General features: G+C 55.3%; 1 protein-coding gene across 1 annotated transcript in view; it reads right to left on the bottom strand.

Moving 5' to 3' along the window:
• The window catches only part of RIMBP2 (RIMS binding protein 2), a 109,136-nt gene that overhangs the window by 36,055 nt on the left and 52,697 nt on the right, over positions 1-20,384 (bottom strand). Inside the window, exons 5-9 of the mRNA XM_082640018.1 lie at positions 17,290-17,485; positions 12,392-12,537; positions 10,779-10,855; positions 5,242-5,351; positions 2,170-2,979 (exon numbers count right to left, since the gene is read on the bottom strand). Of these exons, the coding sequence (XP_082496144.1) occupies positions 2,170-2,979; positions 5,242-5,351; positions 10,779-10,855; positions 12,392-12,537; positions 17,290-17,485 (1,339 nt within the window). The remainder of the gene's footprint in view (positions 1-2,169; positions 2,980-5,241; positions 5,352-10,778; positions 10,856-12,391; positions 12,538-17,289; positions 17,486-20,384) is intronic.

The raw sequence follows: 20,384 nt of genomic DNA, 5'->3' as shown, positions 1-20,384 counted from the left end.
ACAGCGGAGGGCCGGGGTTTTGAGGGTGGGGAAGACTTGTGTAGCTGTGATCTGCCAGCTCCAGCCCATCCCTCCAGTGACCCAGAGGTGAGGGGGTCGCACGGACGTCCATCACGTGGGGACACCTGGTCCAGCCACATGCCCGACATCAAGCTCATGCTGAACGAGGTTCAGGGGCTGCCCTCCCCATGCCTCTCACTCGTGACATTTCCACAAAGTCCTCCTCCGCCTGGACAGGCAAAGGCACTAGTCTGCCGTGGACTGCATGTTTGCATCCCCCCCAAATTCGTATGTTGCAGTCCTAACCCCCAAGGTGACGGCACTTGGAGGAGGGGCCTGTGGGACGTGATCAGGTCATGAGGGGGGAGCCCCCATGAGCAGGATTCGTGCCCTTATCAACAAGGCCCCAGAGGGCTCCCTCGCCCCATCCTCCAGGTGAGGACACAGTGTCTTCACCGTCTAGGAGCCAGGAAGTGGGCCTCACCAGACACTGAGTCTGCCCACGCCTTATCTCGGACTTCCAGCCTCCAGGACTGTGAGAAATAAATGCCTGTTCATAAGCCACTCAGTTTCTGGCATTTTGTTACATCAGCCTGAGCTGACTAAGCCAGGAACTGGGTGTGAACCTACGGGAACAGGCCCTGGGCTCAGCATCTTCTCCTGGTCCCTCTCCATCTCAACGTGAGCTTCTCCACGAAGACTCTCCCGGCTGCCCCAACGTACGTGCTCTTGCCTCTCCTCGGAGGCCCTGGGGTCTCTGGGTTTGGTGCCTCTGGTTTCTTCACCCCCCAGCACTGACCACAAGACTTCATGGCAGGAACCAATGAAAAGCTCAAGTCCTCACTCTCCCAGTATCCACGACTGACATGCCAATAGGCAGGCAGGAAATCCAGCATCACCTTACAAGATGAATGAACTGACCCTTCATAAATTAGTTCCTACTCAGACCTGCTCCCTCCTCGAAGTAATGTCTGTCCCGCCTGCCCCTGACCTTGCTGCTTTGTAGGTCAGACTCTAGTTGATGATGGATTTCAAAAAGACTGGAGAGCACCATGCAATAAAAAGCAAATCCATCATAAATTGGAGAGCCAATCTCAGGTTAGATGGAAGGCTTTCTGCAGTTAGTAGAAATGATCCTGGAGAACCACTGAATTGTTTGTCAACCTGCTGACAAATGAGGTTGGGCAGAGCTGGGTTAATTAATCACAGAAGACAAATCTGAGGAGGCTGTCGAGACAGGCATTTTGAGGGAATTCTGTGAACATCAGAGGATTAAAACAAGCCCTCGAGGTATCAAAATATGCCCTCACGTATCTTTGCAGACACAACCTTCTTTGCTCCAGGAAGGCTGCTCTTCCCCAGGTGTTCGGGCTCCCATCCTGCGCACGGCTGCCTTGCTCAGAAGGGCTGCCTTGTACATGAGCCCCAGCCAAGATCAGCATGACGGAACCTCATGGAGACGGTGGTGGCAGCTGCCCCTGAGATCAATTGGAGGATGAGCCGACCCGGGAGGATGTCCATCTCAACCCATCTCTTTACAGTTTCCTGGGAGAGAGTGTGGGGGGATGGGAGAGGAGTGCATTCCTCCTCCTGTTACAGCTGGGAGTGCGTCCTCCTCCTGTTACAGCTGGGAGTGCGGGGAAGGAGGCAGACGGGTGCCCGGAACCCAAGATAGCATCCACAATGGAACTCCATGTCTTTGCAGATTCACCCGTATGTGTGAGATATATATACGTATATGTATATATATCAAAAGGAGACATGAGAAGAGAGAACAATGTTGAGAGCACTGTGGGCACCCCCTCTATGGCTCCTCTCTGTGAGCGCACGTCCAGGAGTGGGTGACACCAGGAAGACGGAACCCTCCAATTGCCCACGGTGCTCTTGTTTCCTCCTGTCTTCTGTAGGACGAGCCTCTTACAGATGCAAGCGTTAAATATTTCCAACAACATGGCCCCTGAACAGAATCCTCTCACACACACACAGGTGTGCGTGGGTGTATTCCGTGGTTCCCGGCTGATCGAAGGATGCTCCAGGACGGCGCCGGCTGTCGGCAGCGGCTCCCCTGCTGCTCCCCCCGCCCCTCCCCTTGCACAGGGTGACATCCCGGTGTCCCCTCCCTTGGGGACTACCTCCCCCCCGACCCCCCAGCCCAGGAGGACAGCTCACCTGCCGGCAGTGTGGAGAACTCCACGAAGGCTTCCTTCCTCTCCCTCTGCTCCAGGGGCAGTTGCCAGGGCATCTGGTGGGGCTTGGCCAGGACCTTCACCTTGTAAGCCACATTGGGCCTGAGGTTGCAGAACTGGTACTTGTAGCTGGTGGCCCGGACGACGTCCAGCTCCTGCTCGTTGAGGAAGATGACATGGCTGTAGTTGCTGTTGGTGGGCACCCAGGAGAGCTGGGCGGAGACCTGCGTGATGTTGTCCACACGCAGGTGGGACGGGGCCACCACCACGTCCTTGCCCACCAGCAGCGTGCAGCGCAGCTCGTCCGAGCTGCCCCGGCTGGTGACACACTGCACGGAGATGCGGTAGGTGCAGGCTGCCATGTTCAGCTTCTCCACCAGGGCCTTGGTCCTGCCACCCAGCGCCAGGCTCAGGCGCGTCTCTGCGTCCACCAGCACGTTGTAGGTGCCCACAGTCCCCCAGCCCGGGGGCACCGCTGGGGGCTCCCAGCCCACAATGACACTTTTGGCAAGTTGCTTGATGAGGGTGATTTTCCGAGGGTAAGGCACGATGTCTTCTCCGATGTCATCGATGTTCGTGTCCAGCGTCCCCGCCCCGTGGTCGGAGGGGCCGGAGTCCGTGTGCGTCGGGGAGTGGAGGTCCAGGACGCGCTCCGCCTCCGAGCCGGCACCGGCGTGGTTGATGAAGTTCTGATCCTGGTCTTTCCCCAGAGTGCCTGCCAGTCGAGACTCATCCTGGACAAAGTCCACGAAGTTGGAGGGCACCAGGCCCCTCTGCCCGTCCAGCAGCTCGCCTGTGGGGTACGAGGACAGGGTTACCACCCAGCTGTCCCGTGGGGGCCCGAGGGCCTGCAGTGGAGTCTGTGCCTCCCCGCAAGGGGCCTGCTGTACGGAAAGCAGCAGGGTCACAGTGGATTCCTCAGCCCTTTACAGGAATCACTCCAGCATCACCTCTTTGGGACCCCCGCCCCTGTGTCAGCACCCCGCAACCTGCCATCTGCCACCCCACCAGTGAGGCCGGCTTCCCCCATAGCGCCCAGCACACCGCAGCCAGCCACCCACATGTGTGTGTCAACGCCCCCCTTCCAACAGGGATGAAGTTCTGGGAGGACAGGGAACTTTGTTCCCTGCTAGACCTACAGGGACGCCTGGCACAGAGTAGGTGCTCAGTAAGAGTTTGTCAGAAGGACAAACAGCATGCAAACTGTGTGGGTTTGGAGGCTAAAAAAATTACACACCTTACTCTGATTTTTGATTAAGTGATCACACAAACAGGAATTAAAACAGAGCAGAGCAATGTGTCTGTCTTGGCGAAACTCCTGACATGTGTCCGTTTGGTGAGAGACGATCAATTTGGTCCCAGAACCACCTGGAGGCTGAGTGGCCCAAAAAATACCACCAAACTAGCTCTCATGGCCGCGGGCAGTCACAGCGGGGACCATCTTTTATTTCATGAAATGGTCTCATTTTTTTGCGTTCTCTTTATTCATGGGGCTCGGAAGCCTGCCGAGAGCAGAGCCGTGGAAAACTGAGAAGCCTTCAGAGGAGCTTCAGAGATGACACAGTTTGGGTGATCTCGCGACACCAGCAGGAAAGGGCTGTTTCCCCTGGCGCGTCGCAGAAAGGGCTTGACTGGGGGTCCAGGGACCCGGGAGGCTGGGAAGCGTGGAACAAAGGGTGGGGTCTGCTCCCAGTAGACACATGCACGCCTCACGGGACATGCGACAGGCCTGGGCGAGAGGGATGCTGACCACTGAGTCTGAGGATCTCTGATTCTGCTCCCGTCCCCAGCTGGGGGGCGGGTCTCAAGATGTCAAGGAGGAGGAGGATGGGAGTGGCAGCAAGTCCTGTGTACCAGGCCCCGTCCTCAGACCCCACGTCTGCTTCCTCATTTATTGCCACAGCCACCCCTTAAGGTGGCAACCGTGACCATCTGCATAGTGAGGGGGGTGAGCTTGCCACTGTCATGTGGACAAGGAACGCTGAGCTCTGCCGCCTGCCTTTCATCCGGCCTCTGGAAAGTCTGTGTGGGCACAGTGCCTGGCACAAATACTCTAGAGAATTCCAACGAGGGTTACCTGGCAGCCACCTCGGGCACATAGTTCTCCCCTGGTGTGCACATCAGTGACGGCAATGTGAATTTGTGTTAAGAGTTCAAGCAGTTTTGCCACCAGTTGGTGAAATTTCTCAGGAGGACTACCCATGGCTGTGCCACTGTTTTTCCAGTAACTAATGGAAACCAAGAATTTCAACGACCCCAGGTTCTGGCACCTTCAGAAAAACAGCCCAGGCTGGGCTGCTGCTCGCCGACCTCAGCAAAGGCCACCTGATCTCGGGGCCCATCAACCCCAAGACAAGAGCCAGGAGTGTGGCCATCAGCTCCAAGGAAACTCCAGGAGGTCATGCAAGAGAAACCTGCTAGTTTAGCAAGAAACAATTTTTTCTGCTCAGAGGGACAGGAGGAAACCAAGACGCTTCTGTTAGGGCAATGGGAGAGTTTAGGGAACTGAGGAATATGGATTTATGAAGCTCCTGTGGATGTCCCATGTTCATCCTCTAGCTACAAAAGTGACCAAGGTTATGAGTTTCGGGCAGAGGAATTCCCATTTCCTGGTCTCACACTGCACAAGGTGCAGGAAGTGGTCAGGCAGGACACGGGGCTGGACCACCCTAGGTTAACAACAGAGGCTGAAGGTCAGTGGGATCGCTGTGAACCAGATGAGGTCCCCTGAAAGGGTCCCTGGCCCTGCCTCGGAGAAGGTGCTGGGCTGTAAGAGAGCCGGGGAGGAGAAACCCTCACCTGTCAGCCCCACATGTCTGCGGGAGCTCCTGGGAAGCTCTGTGGACGTGAACGTGAGAAGGTATCCATCCCGTGTCAGAGAGCTGCTTGGGGTTAAAAATAGGAAACCCCACTCAATCAGACAAAAGGGGAACAAACACCTCGTAACTCTGGAGGGCAGGAGGGTCAGAGCAGAGGCTGGGACGGCCTGGAGTGATGGGTGGCCCGGCCCTGGCCTGGCCTGTGTGTGCCACCTGCCCACCATGCTCTCACTGACCTTCATAGAAGCCGTCCTCGTCCATGTCTCCATAGACGTAGAGGTACTTCCCCGCCGTGAGGGGCAGCTCAGCCTCCGGGTTCTCATTTGGCCCGTCAAAGGGGTTGTAACTAGAGAGAGAAACAAAACCCATTCAGTAATGCTCTGGATGCAGACCGACCCCAGCCCGTCCCTTGCAGAGTTCGGGGCCTCCTCCCTGCTGTCACCAGGACATTTTAGACCCACGTGATGGTTTGGTGCTCATGGATTGTCCGTGCACTGAAAACTCAGGCCATCAGTAGCTCAACTCACACAGATTTCATGCTAAATGGTAGTTCTGGAAGCAAGCTGTACACTGAGTCCTTTGTATCAGATGACATTTAAATGACTCCAAATTATATTTCTAAATAAATTTCCAAATCAGCAAGCAAATAAAAAAGTAATTAATCCTATAATCTTTCAATATATATTATTGATCACAGGTAGAATCATATGACATATACTCTTTGGTCACCTGCTTACTTTTTACACTTTGCAATATGACATGATTATCTTTCCCCTCATGAAATATTCTATCATATCTTTTTTAATGGCTATACAATACTCCACTGAAGAGATTAACATACTTTATTTAACCAGTTTCCTATGTTGGGCATTGATATTTCTTCAAACTTTTGGCTGATATAGTCAGTGCTGCATCCAATATCCCTTTCAACATATGTTGCACACCTGCCCACTCTCTTCCTAAAGATAAGTCCCAAGGTAGTATATTTGTTTGGTCAAAGTCCTGCACATTTTAGAGGTCTTGGGTAGGTACAGCCAAAATGTTCTAAAAATGGATGCACATTTTATCTTCCCCTCCCCACTAGGACTGTAAAATGCCCACTTCTCAAATCCTCAAAATATTGGAATTAACATTTTTTAAAGTCATGTCCAACTTGCAGATAAAACATGTGAGATGAATTTTTGATTTTCTAATTAAAGGGTCAATTAATTTAAAATAACAGGAAAGGACTCAACAAGAAAATAAAAGTGACCTCAGTGATCGCGGGAGATGATCACGTAAACAAAAAGAACAAAGGGTGTCACTCAGCATCCTGTCACACAAAGGGTGAAGCTGCAGCAGCCCCCCTGGGGGCCAGCAGCCCCGTGAGGTACCGGCACTTCCCTCTGTGTGTTTTATTTGATCCCCACTGACGCCCAGTGAGGGGAGCAGAGAAGATATTATTCTCATTCCCAATTCTCATGGCCAACTGAAGTGCAAGGACTTGTCCAAGGCCACACGCTCACTAGGAGGTGTGGGTGGGAGCAGAACGGAGGCCTCCTGACCCTCACCCTGCGTGGGTCTAACCACACCACATCGCCCTGTCCCTCAGAGTCCAGAGATCCAGGGGGTTTCGCTGAGTCAGTGACTCCCGGGGCATCTGCATCAGGATGGAGAGCAAAGCAGACGGGTGTATGATGTGAAAGCCCAGTGGGTGGAGTGAAGCCAAACGTGGTTTCTGGCAGTGGGAATGGCATGTGCAAAGGCCAGGAGGAAGGGAGCGGGTTCCCCTCAGCTGCTGGAGAAGGACGGGCGAGGGTAGGAGCGCTGGGGGCCGTGGGTCGGAGGGGCCAGATCACTGTGGATTTAACCTCCAGAGCTAATAGCCATCGGGAAGGAGTTGTCACCTACGGAGTGATGTGACCGCATTTGCGATTTACAGAAGGGTTCCTCTGATGCTGTGTGGATGGGGTCTAGCTGGGCAGGGGGTGCCCTTAGAGGACATGGAAGGGGGGCTGCCTGGGCATCAGGGCAGGGGAGCAGGGTCCCGGAGGACTCGAAGCTTTCTGGCCTCAGGAGGTGCAGATGTGGGTGCAATTACTGGGCAGGGGCTGGATGCAGGGGGATGGGAGGCCCAGGGCCCAGTTCCAGGAGCCTTACGCTGCCTATAGGCTCTGAGAGGCTGTGGCTGCAGGTGGAGCCTGGAGTGGTCCACGTGCAGAAGAGGCCGCCCAAGGGGAGAGGATGGAGCCGGAAGACAGGGGACAGGGTCCCAGCCTTCAGGAGGCCCACGCTTCACTCTCAGGAAGAGAAGTCTCAGCTGGTGAGAAAGAGGGTGGAAGAGGGCAGCGTGGGGAGGGAACCGTGGGCACCGAGGGGAATAGTGCACTGACAACGCAGTCCACATCCATCGGGGGTGGACGGATAAAATGCGGTCTCCCCGAAGTCCGCTGTGACCCGGGGATAGAAGGGGACAGAGCTGCAGGGGGTGAGCCTTGATGACACAATGCTAAGGCGGGAAGAAGTGTCCAGAACGGGGAACCCACAGTGACTGAAAGGTTAGTGGTTATTTGGGGTGGGGATGGAGGGGATGGGCTGACACCTGAAAGGGACGGGGGTCTTGGTGAGCGGACAGGAATGTTCTCAACTTGACAGTGGCGAGGATGGCACGTACTGTGCGTTGCATCTAGAGACTGTCATACAGAGTGAAGTCAGCCAGGAAGAGGAAAACAAATACGGTGTAATATCGCTTATATGCGGAATCTAGAAAAACGGTCCAGATGAACTTACTGGCAAAGCAGAAAGAGAGTCACAGACATAGAGAACAAACGGATGTTGACCAAGGGGGGTCGGGGGTTGGGATGAACTGGGAGATTGGGATGGACACAGACACACTATATAAAATAGAGAACTAACAAGGAGCTACCGCAGAGCACAGGGAACTCTGCTCAGTACTCTGTAATGGTCTACATGGGAAAAGATTCTAAAAAAGAGTGGGTACATGTATATGTACAACAGATGCACTTTGCTGGGCAGCAGAAACTAACACAGCATTGCAAATCAACTGCACTCCAATTTAAAAAAATGGGGGGACTGTAAGCTATGTGACTGACCCCTCAGTAAAGCTGTTTAAAAGGAAGGGTGCGGGGGCCTCCCTGGTGGCGCAAGTGGTTGAGAGTCCGCCTGCCGATGCAGGGGATACGGGTTCGTGCCCCGGTCTGGGAGGATCCCATATGCCGCGGAGCGGCTGGGCCTGTGAGCCATGGCCGCTGGGCCTGCGCATCCGGAGCCTGTGCTCCGCAACGGGGGAGGCCACAACAGTGAGAGGCCCGCATACCGCAAAAAGAAAAAAAAAAAAAAAAAAAAAAAAAAAAGGAAGGGTGCGGGAGGCCTGCGTCGGGTGCCTGTCGGACTTCTGGAAAGGGGCCCCCTGGAGCCTCAGCGAGGCTCGTCCTGCTGTTGGGGGAGAGGACACCGGGCTGAAGAGGGGGCAAGAGATGGGGAAGCGAAGGCCACTCCACAGGCCCCTCCTAGAGCAGAGGTGGGAGGAGGGCACGGGGCCACGGGGAGCAGGGCTTCTCCTGTTTCGAGTTTGGGGAAACTTCGAAGCAGGGTGCTGAGTAAGGACAGTGTTTAGCTCCGGGGGGGAAACACCTCCAAACTCCCCTTACCTTCGAGCCACTCCTCCAGGGATGCGCAGGGTGTTTGGGGAACTGAGATCCGCGCGATCCTGTCTGGGACTATTCTCATGTGGTTTGATTTGGCTGGGCGTGAGGTGGAAAACACCCAGAGCGCCCACAGAGGATGGGGACGGAGCTCACCGAGCGCCCTGGCCGCGGCTGGGGACCGCGGTGTTGGCTATACACCGGTTGACCACTCAGGCTTTCTCTCTGCCTGCTTTCACGCTGGCTGTGGATCCAGCCTCTGGATGCCTCAGCTCTTGGGCACCTTCCCCAGAATAAGGTCTCATCTCCCCAGCAGAGCGGAGGGAGGGCGTGCCCAGGGAGCAGGTGGCCACCGCAGCCTCGAGGGGCCAGGCTCATCGCTGGGAAGGGCCCAGCTGGCGAGGGAGACAAACCTGGAAGCCAGATCAGCATCCCGGCCGCGGCCCCAACTGGCCGGCCCAGAGGGCTCTGCCTGAACAGCTGTGCCAGTCAAGCTCCACACACACAAAGGAAGAACCGTCCTCCCACCAGACATGGGGCGGGGCTGAGCCCTCCTTCTTGGGCCCCAGGACTGGCGTCCTCAAAGCTCTCTCCAGTGATATGGTGATGTCCCCATGGACCCTATGAAGGATGCAGGCGGGGGCAGCCAGCATTCAGATCGGGGGGGTGGGGTCTCCTCAGGGGCTGGCTGGCATCCTCAACCAGGACGCCCCAGCCCAGGGCGGCTACTCCACGGGCTTCCAGTATCTGGACGTCAGAAGTGGGTTTGCACTGGTGAAATTAGTGGATCAGCGAAAAATAATCCACTGACAGGTAGAGTAGTTATTAGAAATGGTTCTCACTGGAGAAGGCGGAAGGCACTGAAGGTACGCAGACAGGCTAAAAGGAAGCTCACCCCGCCTCCTCCACGTGGAGAGATTTTAAGGATCTAGTGAGGGAGGCATCCACCCTTGGTGACGGCTCCTGAGGTTTGATTCCTCAACAGCTCCGTGCACCGTTCAGTCCCCTTATGGGGGACTCTGGTTGCCTGTCGCCCACTAAGAGGGCAGTGGTGTCTGACCCCAGAACACTGCCCTTTCTGCCCGGCCAACCCAGGAGGCAAAGGGTCACTGGAGCATCTGGAAACACAAGAGCCCAGGTCCTCACTGAGCATAAAGTACAGGAGGTCTGACTGTTCTATGTCTGCTTTTGGTGACTATGTGATTCATCCGTGTCTGCACACCTGGCAAACTCTGGGCATTATAATGCCTGTAGCATTATAACCAGGCAGGGAAGTTGCAGGGAGGCGGCTAACCCTCATCCATCTCAAAGTTTTCAGTGGTAACCACAAAGAATCTGAGGGCCGTGCATGACCAACCTGGCTGACGTCGGTGGACACAGACACCCAGGTCCTCCAACAAGAGCTCAGCTCTGCAGCTGTAACAGCTACGTGATGTGGCCCAGGCACTGGGCAGACAGGGAAGATGCCGGACAGGCACCAAGCAAGGGGCTCTGGGCAAGGGGGCCCCTCTTTGAGTTTCAGCTTGCTGCCTGTCATGGAGTGAACTGTGTCCCCCAAAAGAGACGTTCAGGTCCTGGCCCCTGTGGAGGTGACCTCATTTGGAAATAGGGTCTTTGCAGGTGGGATCAAGTTAAGATGGGGTCATCCTGGAGTAGGGTGGGCCCTAATCCAAGACAGGGGTCCTTATAAAAAGAAGAGGGAACACACAGAGACCCACAGGGAAGAAGAGCACGTGAAGACGGAAGCAGAGATTGGAGCGGGGGGTCTACAGCTGAGGGACGTCAGGGATGCTGACCGCCAGCAAAAGCTGGTCCTCCCCACGCCTTGATTTCCCACTTCTGCCTTCCAGAACTGGGAGAGCACGGATTTTTGCTGTTTTTAAACCACCCAGTTGGTGACGGTTTTGAATGGCAGCCCTGGGAAACTAACACGCTATCAAAACTCTTTCTAGCAGAGCAGACACACCCTTGCCATCCTCCAAAGCCTGGCTGAACTGGCCGCTTCCTCTCGGCACCTGGGAAGGGTCCCCTCAGCTCATGGAGTGCTCCCACCCCCATCACCCCACCTGCCCAGAGGCTGCCCGTGCTTACGGATGCTCAGAGGATGTGGAGAGGACCACCGCTCTTACCTATAGCGGGCGACACACAAGTGGACCTTCCCCGAGTATCTCTGCTTGGTGGTATTGGAATTCCGTTCATTATCCATCTATTAAAGACACAATGGATGTGCAGGTCATTGAAGCTGTAGGCTTCACATCTCATGCCGGAAACACGCAGGAGACCCCTTCCACGGTCCCCCTGGGCTTTTCAGCCTCAGATGGTGGGACCCCCATGAGTTGCTGCCACACCCGGGTTCTTGGTCCTGGGTGTGACCCGGAGATGGGGGCGGGGTCCCTCACTTCGGGCTTCGTGGTCACACAGAGGACAGTTATAAAGAACTTGTCTCCCCCAATACTGTATGATATCACTTCTATGCGGAGTCTAAAAAATAACACAAATGAAGGTATGTGAACTACAGAAACAGACTCACAGACACAGACAACAATTTTGTGGTTACCAAAATGGGGGAAGAGTTAGGAGTATGGGATTAGCAGATACAAACTACTATATATAAAATAGATAAGTAACAGGATTTACTGTATAGCACAGGGAACTACAGCCATTGCCTTGTAATAACTTATAATGGAGTATAATCTGCAAAAATACTGAATCACTATGTTGTACACCTGACACTAACACAGTATTGTAAATCAACTATACTTCAATAAAAATTGATTAATTAATTAAAAGCTACTTTTAAAAAGACCTCCTCTTCCCACACCCAGATTGGACTCAAGGTAAGGACCATCTCCCGGCATAATTTAAGGCCTGAGATGTCACTGCCCCAGACCCTGCCAGGCTCCTCGGAGGACACATTTAGGTAATGCTTTGTGCCCTCAGCCCTCAAGGGCTCAGTGCAGGGAAGGGAGCGCTCACACGTGGATGGTGCCCGGTGCCCCCGGGAATCCTGATCAGAAAAAGGGACACAGGGGCTGCTTCCTCCCGATACCGCCCCCCCCCCACCCGCCCCTCCTCTCTGCTGCCCGAGTCTGCCGGGCACCAGGACGCTGCCTATAGGGGTTTCCTTACACCAGCTACAACTGTCTTGGGGTCGGGGGAGGGAGGAAAGGGCACCGGGGGAAGGTGGGAGTGACCATGAACCCCGCCCACCCCGGGACTCCTGTCGGGTCCCTCCTGACACTCCCGCACCCGGGGAGAGGGCTCTCCTGGGGGTCACAGCATGGCACTCCCCGTCTCAGGGCCTTCAGTGGTTTCCCCCTGGACTTGGACCAAAAGTCGAGAGCTTCCCTGAGGCTTCAACCCCCCTCCCCAGCTCCCAGCTCCTCTCCAGCCCCAGCGGGCTTCCCCTGGGCCCCTTCTCACGGACAAACAGACCACGAGTGGCCAAGAAGGGCCGCCCTGTCCTCCACCTCATCCTTCCGGGTCACCGGCTTGTTGGGTTCACGACACTTGCTGTTACCCGACTTTCAGGTGTTGACTTATGGTCATTCAGCCCATGAGAGCAGGGAGCTCCCCACCGTCTGTAAACTGGGGCCTCACGTCCTGGCACATAGTAGGTGCTCAATGAACGGGGGTGAAGGCAAGAGAAAGGCGGGCTGGGGAGAGAGGGGGAGGGCTGCCAACACCCACAGCCCGCATCACGGCGCAGTGGGGCAGCTGCCTCAGCCAGGACAGGACTCACGTCGGATTCAAATCTGCATCTTGGGCCACCAGATCTTGACAGAAAGGTGGGCTTGACGGACAGAGGTTCTGGCTTGTCACCCGGGAGCGGGAGGGGCCGGATATATTCACCGATCAGAGTGCGGCTTCCAACGGAGCTTTCCTGACCTGGACACCAACATCAGAGCAATTTGAAAGAAGACAGCAAGGAAATAATCAAAGTGCACTGGTCATCTGCCTTCCCTGTGGGTCTTTCCCTGTCTTTGGCATCAGTCTTGGACCTTTATTTTGGGACCCACCCATCTCCCACTCTTAATCTAAACCCCCGGCTCTGGGCTGTCCATCCGGCAGAGTCCACGCCTGGCTACACCAACTGTTTGGTGGAGATGGTGGGGTTGCACATGAGATAGAAGTAGGAAGGTCCAAGAGAACTTCATCGGAGTCATGGGCAAAGAGGCTCTCCTTTTCTCTGGCTTAAAATGGAGAGGAGATGAGACTCAGTGATACTGCAGCCATATTGCCACCAGGAGGAGGAAAGTCCATCTGAGAATGGAGACTGCTTGTAGAAGGAGGAGCTGGAAGATGGAGAGGGAGGAACTGGATCCGGGTGGCATGGCTGGAGCCTCCGAATCCAGCTGTACCTGAGGCTAAACCTAGGCTCTTCACCTACTCTACGGGATAAATAAATTCCTTTTTGCTCACACCAGTTTAGGCTGGCTTTGCTGTCACTTATGACTGAAAGAGACCTGACTTATACACCAAGTGGCCAGATGGTCAGGTTTACGGCTAAGAAGTATTCTTGAGACTCACTAGGACCAAAGCAGATCTGCCCATCCTGTCCTCATGGGGCTGCTGAGCCCCAGCCCAGTGACACGTGGCAGGGCAGGGAGAACTGAGCACCTTGACCAGGGCTGGCCCGGACTGTCGGATTAAGTCAGGCGTGTTTCTTTAGGATCAGATGTGAATTACAGAAGCAACCATTTCCCTTCCCCACGTTCGCACTGCCTGGTGGCCTGCGGATGTTCCTTTCTGGCTTTGTCTAGTCTCTGGCTGGCTGTGGCTCTCCCATCACAGGGACTGCTCCACTGAGGAAGATGACTCGCTGAGCCCAAATCAGGAAAAACATACAGGGTGAGAAGTGCTCCCACAAAGGCTGTGTAGAAGTCACCCCCAGAGAAGCCCCACTCCCCTAGCTGATTAAGAGAACTGAGAACCTCGGGGGAGCATCACTGCAACAAAGAATTGATGCTGAAGTGGACCCGGGGTCCCTGCTAGGAGGCCATATCCCAGAGCGCAGTAGCCTGGCTCTGGTCACTGCCCAGGACCCCTAATGACCACAGCAGCCAGTGCTTGGCATACAGCAGGTGCAAAGTCAATATTTACTGAATTAATTGACTCCCTCAGAAAGCCGGCAGAGGGTGTGGCCTGGCTGCAGGGTGCTTCAGTGCTGCAGGGGAGGTGTTTCACCCCGACACAGGACTCGCCCAGGCCAACAAACTGTGTGTGGAAGAAACGTGTCCTGCTTTGGGGCAGAAGTCTTTTGAGCCAGTGTCTAATTTGTTATGCTTCCCTTCCCTTGCATTGGAACATTCCAGATGGGAGAGGCTCAGCATTCCCGAGTGAAGACAATGTGGAACCCATTCCCCGAGCCAACCTGAGATGGATGTGCAGTGCGATCGAACGAGACTTGTGCTGTTTCAAGCCCCTGAAATTTGGGGATGTTTGTTACTGCAGCTAAACCTAGCCCATCCTGACTGATACACTGCTGCTGGGAACAGCAGGGCGTGACACCACCAGCAAAGGTGAAATGAGTATAGTAGAGTCACCTCATATTCACAGTTTACTTAAACAAATCCAGTTGTCTAGAGAAAAATATTTTGCTGCATGTGGCATTTTACCTGCCTTTCTGCTGAGTGAATGTGAGATTAGAGACAAAATCACATAGTGCCCTCAGCTGCACACCCCTTCATGTTCTGCATGTTTCAAGATATGCATTTCCTGGGCTTCCCTGGTGGCGCAGTGGTTGAGAGTCCGCCTGCCGATGCAGGGGACACGGGTTCGTGCCCCGGTCCGGGAAGATCCCACATGCCGCGGAGCGGCTGGGCCCGTGAGCCATGGCCGCTAAGCCTGCGCGTCCGGAGCCTGTGCTCCGCAACGGGAGAGGCCACAACAGTGAGAGGCCCGCGTAACGCAAAAAAAAAAAAAAAAAAAAAGATATGCATTTCCTGGAAAATATGGCCACTAAGGTCAAATCAATGACTTTATCCAGTGTTTCACCAAAGCCCAGCTCCAATACTGGAAGGAAACTGGCTGTGTAGGGGCAGCCCTGGGAGATGACATGCCCCCTTCCTAGGAGATTTCTAGGGATGATTCTGTCCCTGTGAGATTTCTGCCTTGCTGGTTGCAGATGTGACTCCACTGCACAGAAGGCGAGTCCCTTAGGGGCTCACGGTCAAGCGGTCCTTGACTTCCTCAACCTTGGGTGGACCCAGCCTCAGGCAGGAGGCCACCAGGGGATGCACAGCACACCTGCCGGGTCCTGCTCTGATCCTGCACTGGCCCTGGCTGCTCCCCTGCCCCCCCCACCCTCCCCTCCTGTGTAAGGAGGAAAGGCCAGCCCAGCAGCGAGTTCCCTGTCACTCTCACCCTTAAAGGGGCCCCTGCCATCTGCCGTCAAAGAATGACTCTGAGGGGGACTTCAGGGTTGCACAAGGAAGCCCCCTAGCAGGCATTCCTCCCACGGCCAAGTGACGCTGGCACACCAAGGATGCGGCAAGGATGATGCCAAGCGTGTCTGGCTTTGCCAGCAGGGGGCCCTCGTGGGCGAGGTAGATTATGAAATGAGCTGGTCTCTTATCACCACGGCTCTTCCCAATGGCTGCACAGAAGCCTTGGTGCAAACCTGTTCTTCTACCGGGATCTGAGTCAGAGTCCTGTTGTGGTTTTGTTGGTTTTGTTCTTAGTCAGCATCCATTTTCCTCCGTCGTGAATTAGATCCTTTTTTCCAGATAATCTCAACACCGACTGAATCAGGTCAATCACTGTTCCCCTCCCCACCCCCACTGACCCATGAGCCTGCCCTGGACTAACACATTCTCACGCTGTGCTGCAAGGAATTCACATAGGGGGCCCCGGGCTGCTACTTTTGGAAGGGCCTGCTTGCAAGTTGGGCTGGGCTGTATCCGGGAACACAGCTTCTACACTGTTCCTGCACCAACAGGAAAGGCTCCCTAAGTGACAGGCGTGTTTCCCTGTAACCAGACTGTATGCACGGCCTGGCTTGTGCCGAGTGCCTGCCTTGCTCTGGGGGGTCTGGGGTTCTGGTGTGTGCCAGGCAGAGGTGCCCACGTGACCAGCCCCCAGTGGACCCTGGATGCTGCATCTCTACTGGGCGTCCCTGGGCCTCACCACCGCACGCGGGTGGCTGCTCGTTTGGCTGCATGGTGGGCGCTCTGGGTGGTCCTTCCAGAGGAAAAAGGCACTGGCTGTCTGCACGTGGATCCCTCCGGACGCCCATCTCTGTGGGCCCACCGTGTGTCTGTCCTGTGTCGGCGGAACAGCTCTGAGCCAGGAGGGCTGAGTCCTGGGACTTATCGACTGTGCTCGGGACCTGGGGACCCTGAAAAACGTGCACGGCTGAGATCACGTGAACCTCCAGCCCCAAACCTTCTCACTCAGTGGGAGCTGGAGAAACAGTCTTCATTTCTGGGAGGGAACCTTCTGTGACCACCCCGTCTAAGTGGCCCTGGGTCACTTGTTCTCGTCACCTGACCTCCCGCATCTGTCTGAGTGGGAAGCTACCTAGTCACAATCCGTCCCCTTGTTTCTTGTCTGTGTTCTCCCCGCCCAGAGGGGCTCCACCCAGGGCCTGGCCATCTGCTCAGCATCGCGGCCTGGGGGCGTACCTTGTGCTCAGAACTTGTCTCTTGTGGGGGTTGTCCAGACCCCCCTCTCCCTCTGTCTTGTGTTTCGTGGCCACTTAGCATTCTCCTAACGCATGAGGAGGGCGGGAAGGGAGCAGGAAGGTGGAATAAGCCAGGAATCATGATTTATCAAGATACAGGCAGCATCACCTTGTTTTCAAAATGAAAAGCATCCCAAGAACTTAGCCTATGTTCTGACAAGACCTAGGAGAAATGTGGAAATTCTCTGTCTTTTATGGAATTCCAAAGTGAATAGCTGACACTCATCTCCAGTAAACTTTAAAACATCGACTGTCTTACAGGAGGATAAAACTGGGCCTGCGGCCCGTTTAACCTTCAGTGGAGAGAACGTTCCCTGACGGAGCAGGGTATGTTGTTGCCTACACTGGGAACCTTCCATGACGTTAATTAAATGCCTGTGGGATCCAGACAAAACTCCCCTCAACCAGGCACATTCAAACCTCCCTGCTCCCCACCTCTGCCTCCTAAACACAAACGTGGTGGGAAGGCACTGAAATTCACCGCTGTGAGTACCGCTGCCTTTGTCAGAAGAGAAGTTCCAAGTACATCACAATGTCAACAAGAGGTCACTGGATGAAAAGAGGGGAAACACAGGAAGCTGAGAAGCCCACCTGGCAGATTCCAGCATAGACCCCAGAGCCAGACCCCTGGGACCGAGTCCCGGCTCACCGCCTGGCTGGGTGACCCACTAAGCCCCTCCACCCGTGTTGTCTGTAGAACGGGGCTCAGAACGCGTGCGAAGCCACGCTGGTCGGCACCCATCAAGGGCTTAGGACGAGGTCTGGTGCGTGGGGTAGACGTGGGAGACGCCGGCTGGCCTGCACCGCCCCAAGGCCTGCTAGGCTGGTCACCGCGCCGGGTGTGGTGAGATGCTTTGTCACACACCTCCACCCCCAGCCCTTGCCAGCGCCCCTTCTCCATCCCAGCTGCCGTGCGAGGGAGGGAGGGAGGGAGGGAGGGAGGTCCAGGTGCTTACCTTTGCCAATGGATGGAGCCAGTCCGTTCATGAAGCTCCGGAAGGGCTTGCCGGGGGACGAGGGGACGTCCAGGGAGCTGCCTCCCGGCAGGTCGATCTCGCCCGCGTGCTGCCGGAGCCGACTCAGGTCCCGGGACAGCAGGTTGAACTGCTCACTCTGCGCGCGGCATTTCTCCTCTAGCTCCCGTGCCCTGCGCTGTGCGCGGAGACCCAGACCCGCGCAGTCAGCAGGCGGCCTGGGCTGCTGGGGCCCCGCGTGTCTGCACACGAGTGTGCATCTGTGCGTGTGTGTGCACGCGTGTGCACAAGACTGCATGCCACGTGTGCATGGGTGGATGACAGTGCGTGTGTATTGTGTGCATGTGTGTTGCATGGGTGTGCGCAGGACTGGGTGCCGTGGGTGCATGTGTGAATGACTGTGTGTGTGTGTGTGTGTGTAGCGGGAGGGCTGCCTCTTTCGTCCACGCGAGAACGGTGTATGAACAAACTAAGCTTCCTGTGCACGCTGGCCGTCGGCCAGGTTTCCTCTTAGGGCGAACGTGGGAAAGCACAGGAGCCAAGAAACCTTGCACACACTCAGATCCCAGCCAACTGTGGATTGTTCTGGGCTCTGTGTACAGCCCGGGCACTTTGCGGTTGGCACGCCTCACTGTAGCTGCTTGAAATTTGGAGCGTAAGGCGGTGACACAGCCCAGCTTTGCGGACAGCTCAGTTGCTAACCCCTGGATGCAGTTTTCTTGTAAGCTGCAGAACCCCAAAGCACCTGCTTTGGCATTAAAGGCAATTGCTGTTTGCTGGATTGGCTTAGCAACATCGCTGCCATTTGCAGACATCAGAGACATCTCGGGAGCACCAGGGAGCTGGGAGTGTCCCCTGGGCACACACGGCAGGGAAAGGCACCACGGGCAGCTCCCCCCATTAACCCCATCTTTGCTCTTGGTTCTCAGCTGGGCGGGCATGATCCAGCCACTCTCCTCTCCCGGGGGAACTGTGGTGCACACTCCCTACACCCCCTCCCCTGGCGCCCTTTCTCCTGCTGGCAGAACTCCCTGCCCTGGGCCACCGGCGGAGGGGCTCAGGGAGGGTCCGCTCTGCACGCTCCCTTCCTGGCACATTCTAGTACCTCCCTGATTATTTCTCGTCTGCCTCCGTGACTAGATCATTTATGCGCCAAGCTTGTGCTTTCTGGTTCCGAGACACCCGTAACGTGTTGCATAGCACTGGCACATCGCAGGTGCTCAGTAAATGTTTGCTGAAGCAGAGAAGAGGGGACCCCCGATCTGCAGGCATCACGTTCCTAGAGGCGGCAGCTTGTTTCATCTGCATGGAGGTCCTGCCTTGTCTCCCTTCTTCAGTCTGTGATAAGTGGAAAATCCCATCTGCTGTATTATTAACCGTGGGCACCGTCTGGCTTCCTCCACTAAAATGTCAACTCCACGAGGGCAGGAATTTTTGTCTGCTTCTTTACCGCTGTGTCTCCAGCACTCGGACTAGAACTCGGTACCAAGTCGGGGCTTGAGAGATGTTTGGTTTCATGGAGGTATGCACGCAGGGATGCAGGACAGTGGTAGAGACTGATGTTCTCTTCCTCTTCCGTCCACCCACCCCCCGTCCCTCCTCCACTGGTGTTAAGCTTTTCAGCTCCTTAGGCCAGAATGAAGGCTGTTTATGTCTGAGATCATGGAATTCTAAAAATAGACCTAACAAATCCCAAACCAATAATTAATTTCTTCTATGCATTTAACAAAATCAGCAGGATTCTTCTCTTAAAAGGCTGAATGAGCTTGGCTACGATTGCTATCACCATCGAGGAAGGCACAGAAGTGACGCCGGGCTCCCCTGGACACAGGTGGGGACGTGGAGAGATCCGCCTCCCGCCCGGGCACCCCCCATCGGGGAGACGCAGCACCTGCCCAGGAGCAGCGGTGACCCCAGGATGGCGACGTCAGATGCCTCAAGGCCAAGGGTTCTGGCTCTCCCTGCTCAGCCCTGAAGATGAAATGTTTGCTCCAGGGCTGAGCGACAGGTCCCCAGGCAGGGAACAGTCGCCAACAACCCAGCCTCAGGCAAGAAAGGGCATTAGAAGAGCCCTGAGCTCACCTGTTCATCCAGGTGTGCCACCAGGTGCCGTGGTGGTGCGTGTGGGAGGGTGTCAGGTGAATGTGGAAGAACACAAATGCCATTTAGATGGCCACGTCCTCATCGTAATGTGCACAAGAAAAATACTACTGGTAATCAGGTCCTTCATGTCGCGTGTGTGTGAAAAGTGAACTAACCCAAAAAGCAGATAAGATTTTTCATTGATGTAACATTCGTGAAATGACAAGACTAAAGCAATGGAGAGATGATCAATGGCTGTCAGGGTCTAGGGTTGGGGGGAAGGTCTGAGTACTAAGAATTAGTGTCTTTGGGGGGGTGGAGTCATCTGTCTTCCCGGTTGTGGTTCATGAATCTATATGTACCATCAAACTCCATAGAATTAAACACCAAAGGAAGGGCAAAGAGAGACTCTCTGTAGTTTGGTTACTGATAACTGTGCCTGCGTCAGCTTCCTGGTTTCAACAATGTACCCTGGTCACCTACGACGCTGTCCTTGGGGAGCTGGGTGAAGGTACACAGCGACCATCTGTTTTATTTTGTAACTTCTCCGGAATCTCAAAATTATTTCAAAATAGAGAGTTTTAGAAAGTGAACGGATTTAAAGAGAATACGAAATAATCATGGAGAAAATCTCAAAGGCGGTACATGAAAAGCTGGTGTTGTGGGAACATCAGATCAGGAACCTTGAGCGTTAGAGCCGCGGTCTCAGGAGCCCACATGGAGATCGAGCATCCGAGTCACCTGGAAACAGAGGTCCCCTGGCAGGAGCTCTTGATTTGCTGGGGCCGGGGGCGGGCGGCACAGAAAGGAAGGAGGGCAGGCTGTGTACCCCCAGCAGGCCCTGTGGGACTCAGACCAAACCAGAGAGAAAGGTCGGGGCTCACGCAGGGGTGCTGAGCTGCTGCACGTTTTAGGTGCCACAGTGAACTCCATCTCCTGGGCACCACTGCCGGCCGGCCAGGACCCCAGCTCTTGGAGGGCCTCCTTCCAGGGAG

Source organism: Mesoplodon mirus (genome assembly GCF_964341445.2).
Source record: "Mesoplodon mirus genome assembly, chromosome: 13".
NCBI classification, from domain to species: Eukaryota; Metazoa; Chordata; class Mammalia; order Artiodactyla; family Ziphiidae; genus Mesoplodon; species Mesoplodon mirus.
This window is presented reverse-complemented; position numbering and strand designations above follow the sequence as displayed.